At 40.9% G+C, this 7,450-nt stretch overlaps 1 protein-coding gene across 1 annotated transcript; it reads right to left on the bottom strand.

The window, feature by feature from the left end:
• Positions 1-3,303: 3,303 nt before the first annotated feature.
• On the bottom strand, positions 3,304-4,005 carry LOC136481788 (uncharacterized). The gene has a single exon (XM_066479080.1). The coding sequence runs from the start codon at positions 3,993-3,995 to the stop codon at positions 3,537-3,539; it is 459 nt and encodes a 152-aa protein (XP_066335177.1). The 5' UTR covers positions 3,996-4,005; the 3' UTR covers positions 3,304-3,536.
• Positions 4,006-7,450: the final 3,445 nt, after the last annotated feature.

Genomic DNA, 7,450 nt, shown 5'->3' with positions numbered 1-7,450 from the left:
AACAGCACACTCCCACGTCTTTTTTTCATTGCAGCTCCCTGGTGAAGCCCCTTGGCTTAGCATGGCTCGCTGATAGCCTCTCCTCTCCTTCCAGCAAGGCAATCCCACCGCGGCTCCCATCCTCCTCTCTTGCGCCCCATATCTCAGTAGATTGAAACAACTCCCCCCTTCTCTCCCACGCCCCCATAGCTCAGTAGATTGTAACGGCTCCTCTCTCTTCATAATAGTCAGCGCTGCAACGACAATGGTACATCAGATAAAATGTCCATGTACCTGATATGGACCTGTGATGCACCACATAACAAGTTTAGGATGCGATTGGTAGGTTGGATCTTTGCTGGCTAGGCTGATTCCATGCAACTTCCGTTCGTTTAGTTGCTTGAACTCGCGCTCGGGCCAGCCTCCGGTGATGCAATCGTGCACCTCGAACCAGGCTCGTTGGAAAAGCAGGAGCTTTTGATTTCTCCCAAGCCAGTTCCAACATGTGCAATCATAATGAGCGTACCAGTCATCACGCATGCAAGAAATGTACTGCATACACGCTACCAAACAATTTCTCTACCATGCGGATACAAACAACCGAAAGCTAGGGCCTGCACGCCTGCAGGATAAAGGCCAGACTAAGGATTCGAGTAACCAATCAGACCCTTAGTGGCCAGAAATATACAAAGTTTACAGGTGCAAGTGATACCCCTGACAAATTCAGGAGCTTCTCATGTATTTAATAACTCATCTAATTCTATAGATCTAATCGTAAGAAAAAAAAATAGTAGTACAAACAAAATGGAAAATGAACTGCGTACGAGAAAATTATTTGTAAACAAAAAGAAGTCATGTGGGCCTACGGCAGTCCAACAACCTTCTCGATGCGTTTTCTGTTAACTTTGGCCCAAAAGGCCACTACCACGTGTGGGGATCAGCCTATTGCAGCAGGCCTTTGCCACGCTCGTATCAGAGCAAGTATAATAAAGGGTTGTAAGCTAACTAAACATTGAGCCAGAGAATACAGAAAAATGATAGAGAAGATTTACAGCCGGCTTGGACACCAGAAACAATAAAATCTGTGAGAGAGATAAGTGGTCCAGATATTAATAATTAAGAGCTAACTATTATTTGAGCGGGCTAAAAGAAGCTATAAAGAATCTTACATCTAGCAAACCGGCTATATTATTAGCCTTGCTCTAGGGCTGCGGGCCGGCCGCTGGGTAAAGTAATAATCATGAAGGCTGTTCTAGAATTTACGAACTCATGAGTATTTTGCACGGCCAGCACAAAAGGACAGGAGCAAAAATGTGCACGGCCCTAGGGAAGTCCTCGACGCGAGACCACGACAATACTACAGGCTGCCTTATCAGCAAGCCCTTGCGACGGCCGGGGCACGGCGGTACTTGTGATATTCCTGCTTGGGATGTGTTTTATTTGCGTTTGTTGGGCTTCATATTTTATTTTATACGGAGTAGATATAAAGCTAAGGGCGCCTCCACAGATGAGAGCCTTCTAGATTATTTTACCCGGGCCGTGTGTGTGTGCATATAAAATTGGACCGCCCGGTCTGGCCACTTAGCTTTCTATTCAAGCCATCTACAAAGGGATGCTGCACGCATAATGTTGCCCTAATCTTTCACAAACACTTTATAAACTATTCAACACTAACATAAAGCGTGCTGAACATAGTAAGGTATATACAAGCTAAACTAACCTACGTGAAATTTTCAACACTAACACAAAGCGTGCCCAACACGGTAAGATACAAACTAACCTAACCTATGTGGAAACAAATTACTCGATATTCGCATCTCACAAGACAATCTTGTATCGGTATAGGTTCGAGTAGACTATGGCTTCCTCAAGGAGGATTTGATTCTATGACGGCATAGACAAGGTCGTGGGTAGCAATAGTGCATTGGAATAAGATCTCCTTGTAGCCTCTTTTATCTCGACGATTTTTTTTTTGCGAGACTATTTCGACGATGTTCAATCCATTACCTACAAATTAAAGAGCTAACGAGGGAATGTTCTGAGATCAAGGCCTTGTTTAGATGCCATCCAAATTCCAAGTTTTTTCACTCTCTCTTCATCACATCAATTTTTAGCCGCTTGCATGGAGTATTAAATGTAGGTAAAAAAAATAACTAATTACACAGTTTAGTTGGAAATCACGAGATGAATCTTTTGAGCCTAGTTGGTCCATAATTGGACAATATTTACCAAATAAGACGAAAGTAATACTATTCATCGGGTTCAAAAAATTTGCAAAGTGAACAAGGCCCTATTGGTTCGCTCTAGATCCTGGAGTTGGTGCATTAATTAGGGAAAGTAGTTGGTTGGCTTTTGATGTGGCGACTTTGACCTTTTTTTTTTGTTGGTGTTGTGAGATCTGTTGGTTCACTCTGGATCATGGAGTTGGTGCCTTAATTCGTGAAAGTTGGCTAGCTTTTGATGCAGTGACTTTGACCTTTTTTTTTTGTTGGTGCTGTGAAATCGGTTGGTTCACTCGATCCTGGAGTTAGTGCATTAAATAGAGGAAGTAGCTGGCCGGTTTTTGACGGGGTGACTGACTTTCAGCCTGTTCGTTTGTCGTATACGATCGTGAATTATAAACTGAAATAGTATTTTTTTTCTCATACCAAACCAGCCAGCAGTAAATAATTCACGATCGTTTACGACGAAACGAACAGGCCGTTTTTTATTGGTTGTACAGCAAGGTGTATAGTTTCTCTAACCATTATTTTGGCTGTGAAGATTTGCAAGCCTGCTTACGGTGATCCTCTAGCTGATGTTAGCTCATTACTAACAACGAGTGGTTAATACGAAATTTAAAGCCTCATGTGGCGGGGACGTTTGCAGACTTCCTTTGTTTTCATTTTTTTTTAGATTACGATCCTTCCTTAGTTTTCATGCCTTTTCAATGCAATCTTCAAACTCCCACAGGTGGCACAAACAATGGTTTGAAAGGCCTTTAGTGTACTTTTTTCTTTAGATGTCGTCTTGTACCTAGTATTGTGTTGTACTCCATCTATTCTAAATTATAAGATGTTGGTTTTTCTAGGTGCGTAGGTTTTACTATGTATCTAGACATAATGTTTATCTAAGTACTTATCAAAATCTATATAAGTAGAAAAGTCAAAATGGTTTTATAGTTTAGAATGGGAGGAGTATTAGCTACTATTTTCTTGATAATAAATATCAAATATTACACTTGTGCTGTTCTTTAAAAACAAGGAAACATGGGCCGTTAAAATGACAACAAGGCCCAAAAATAAGATTGAGCTTATCAATACAGAGTATTGTGCTCTTTTCCATGTATTGAGTTCTTTCACCTCGAAATGTGCCGATAAATAACGAACTGGGGAATGGGAATTAATAATAGAAACAATCAAACTGGTTACAAATAAGAATGGTTTCTAACCACGCCTTAGCTAGGGATTCCTAAACGCTCTCTGTAACCAATCCATCCTAGCAAAATCACATAACAAAGGCACACAAGAATATCAAACACAACAGGTTTTTCTTCTGCAATCGACTAAAGCCTCAGCTCAGCTGCATTGCGGGCTGTTGGCAAATGTGTCGATGGAGAAGGACTTGGACATGGGGCCGGCGGAGAAGCGGAGCTGGTCGCCGTCGCGGTCGACCTGGTCGACGCCGATCCACGAGAACAGCACCTTCACCTTCACTCCCTCCAGGCCGGTGATGGACAGCGGCTGGATGTGGCCGGCGATGCGGCTGCTGTACTGGACCTGCATGCTGCCAGCGCGGAAGCCGCAGTCCGCCGGGAGGTACACCTCGAAGGAGCCGTCGGCGTTGAGGACATACCCCGTCACGCCCTGCGGCAGGATGCCCTGCGTGAAGTTGTACCGCTCCAGCATCTGGTACGCCGTCGGCTGCGGCTGCGGCGTGGGAGCCGGCGGCGAGTCGTCGGCGACGGAGGCCCCGATGAGAGTGGCGATGAGAAGAAGTGTCACGAGGAGGCGGAGAAGCTGATGAGTGCCGGCCATGGTTGGTGGCTTTGGTGCTGCTGCTTGATTGTGATGTCTTGTGGCGATGTAAGCCGTCGTATATAAAGATGCCTTGTAGCCTTCTGGTTAGGTGAACAATTAGTCATCTATTAGCTGGGTATACGCTAATTTATATGTATTATCATGCAATTTATAAGTTAACTAAATAAGCCAAAGTACAGATCCACCTAACTTTTGCAATTTAATTTATCTATAGTAAATTTAGCATTGAAAGAATATGACCAAGAGTGGGCTGGATTGAAACCACGTATATGGTAGATGATTTGTTTACCATCGTCCTAAAACACGAGTATTTTTTTCAACCAGATTTTTAGCTTTGCCGAAAAGACAGTAGGTCTATACAGTGACGGATGCAGAATAGGATTGAAGGGGGCTGGTCTCTTCTTCTTCCACTCTCTATTTTTCTTCTTTCCTCCACCTCTTCTTCTCCCTCACCCTCCCCATATTTTCATTGATGCATCAGTTGTAGGGGGGCTGAAGCCCCCCAGCCCCCTCTATAAATCCGCCCCTGGGTGTATGATGTTACCACTCAAATTTAACAAACTTATTACTCCATCCATTTCAAATTGTAAGTTATTTTAACTTCTCTAGATATGTAACATTCGCTATGTACTTAGGTATATGTTATGTCTAGACACGTAATAAAATCTATGTATATAGAAAAGATTGAAAGACTTAATTTCAATTTAGAATTGATGGAGTAGTATTTAATTTAATATATATATATATATAAAAGGATGCCACGTCAAATTAGATCCGCGTAGGTAGGGTCAAATATACTTTATCAAAAAAAAGTTATAGGCATAGTTTTCTTAAAAAAATCATTTCGAAGAAAAAACTACAATTAAAATCTCAAATTCACTTTATTCATAGAAGTTTTATAGAAAATTTGTTTTCTCTTGAAAAAATATGAAACCAATTTTAGATTTTTCCTAAAATTATTCTTTATGTTTGGTGTCTAGTTTGGAACTATTTGAACCATATATAATCTTCTTTTAGTGTTTATTTGCTAGTGCATGCTCCCATGTTATTTATGCAATGGTGTTAACGGTTGTGTCATATATCTATACAATAAATACGAAAAAAATACAATCACATATCCTGAGTCTAGATTCGAACCCTAAATGAGCAGGTTCAACCACAAGGAACAGAACAATTTATATTTTTTGTTAATTTAGTTCCGTATCATTCTCATGTGTCCATTTTTTGCTAATAGATCAAACCTCACCAAAAAAAAATTCATTTGCATGTTTGTAAATAAGAAAATGAAAACATTATGTGTGATAAACGGTGTTTCTTTGTAACATTCAGGTATCTAGTTGGTGGGGCCTGTCTAAGTCAGCACCAATCAAGTAGCTAGATTCATTATACCACAGCCAATCTATAGCGACTCTAAATCGGTCGCTATAAACCTATAGCGACCGATGTAACGGTCGCGGTAAGTGGTGTCACTATAAACCTATAGAGACCGACAGAATTTATACCAACCGAGGATTGGACTCTAATATTTATACCAACCAATGATCTGTTACAAGTTTTAGTGATCAATGGTTTGAGGATATGAAACTTTTTAGCGACCAACAATCCATCGCTCTGAACTGATACAATTATATATAATAAATTCCGTATTAACCAGATTTTTCAAACCTAATGTGGAACCAAACAGTTGTGATACCCATAATCTAACTGAGACTAGAAAATAGTCAATAGGAAACTGTCACACCCAATTTTAAGGATAAAATTGAATGCACAAAACTCGTGTGTGCCTAGGAATCAATCACACACACAAGCTGACAAATTACAAATAGTATCATCACGGTGTCATATACATCAGAGTTATAATAAAACTTAGTCTTATACATCACAGCGGAATAATAAAAAGATAATAAACTCTCGTGGCCGTCATCACAGGGAAGGTCAACTGGTTGACCACAAGCCTAATAATCCTCCGGGAAATCCTCATACCCGTTGTCATCTGTTACCCATCCGGGATTTTTATCCAAGTAAAGAAAATAAACAAGTGTAAGTACATTCCGTACTTAGCAAGCTAACATGGGGTTATGAAGCTCAAAAAGGTTAAACTCTGGTTTACTGCAGTTAGCATTTTTAATAGGTCAAGCTTTTATTCTCAAGTATTATCAAGTTATGCTTAAGCTCCCATTTAAACCCATAAGAACATATATCAAGGTCAGGTTTACCATATTTCATCATAGAACATCTTAATTGATCCTCATCAAGTAACCAGTTATTCTGTGAGTTTTCCGGGCCGCTCGTAACCGTGAGCACGGCTGTTATAACAGTTTGTTACCCTCTGCAGAGGTGGTGCACATTCACCGCGAGTCGTGATCCCCATATGCCCGGGTTAACTACTCCCATGTCACTACCAAGGTGAGCGGGCAGGGTACACTATGAAGCCATTTCATAGGTTTCCCTAACAAGTTAGGGCCGCTAGGTTTCCTTGGCAGGCAGATGTAGGGACCCCCCTTTCCTATGGCACAAATCCATCGCGGCTATACTCATAGGAACAGAGGCAGCCCTATACCCAAAGTGGCAAGCCCCATTTGCGCCAAAAAGGTAACCTCTAACCAGCTAGGAAAGGTCCTATTACTGAGCTAAAGTCAGAGCCATATGACTCTCCCGGTTGCACTGTCAGTCCCAGCTTTTGCCGACAGATAAGTCCTTATGGAGGGACGGGAGCAATATGAATAAAGGTCATTTGCACTTTCGCCCTATGGAACAGTTGTTATAAATCATGTTACTCACTTTGTTCCATAGTACCATTCATCAACGTGTATGTCAAGTTCAGTTAGAGCACTAGCATTCTACCCATATGCATTTAACCCATAGGAGACAAGGAACAGGATAACAATCACTATGATGTCCTTACGGGTATCAAAATTAGACACATGCAAATGAGTAATTGATTAAAGTGAAATAGGACATCAAGGAAGGCCCATGTTATACTTGCCTTGGTTCACAAACTCGTGCTGGTCCTGCTGGTCGTCGAAGAGTTCTTGGTCTCCAACGTTTTCCTCACCGTCTGAACGCGACCAACACGGCAACATACAACATTCCAAAAGCATTCATGCAAAGCAAACATTCCTATCATTAGAACAGTACACCAATAGTATTGAAATCAAGATAAAATGTTTGTAAAACTAATCTACGTTTCGCTACGATCACGTCAACGCGAAGTTCACGAAAAACGGAGCTAAAATGCGATAGTTATGATTAAAACGGGTTTTCCTATAGCCATATATTTAATTAAATCTAATCATGAAATTAAAAAGTTCCAAACTTGACTAACAGTAGCTCCAACATGTAGCTTATGAAATTACGAAGCTAACGTGATTTGAATGGATCAATTCGGAGTTAAAACGACAATTCTATAAGCGAAACAGTTCGAATGACATTTCTGTAAATACTGAAAGCGT

The sequence above is a fragment of the Miscanthus floridulus genome, chromosome 9, assembly GCF_019320115.1.
Source record: "Miscanthus floridulus cultivar M001 chromosome 9, ASM1932011v1, whole genome shotgun sequence".
Lineage (NCBI taxonomy): Eukaryota > Viridiplantae > Streptophyta > Magnoliopsida > Poales > Poaceae > Miscanthus > Miscanthus floridulus.
This window is presented reverse-complemented; position numbering and strand designations above follow the sequence as displayed.

Coding starts and splice junctions, on each gene's coding strand:
- LOC136481788 (XM_066479080.1), bottom strand. CDS start 3,995: ATGGCCGGCACTCATCAGCTTCTCCGCCTCCTCGTGACACTTCTTCTC.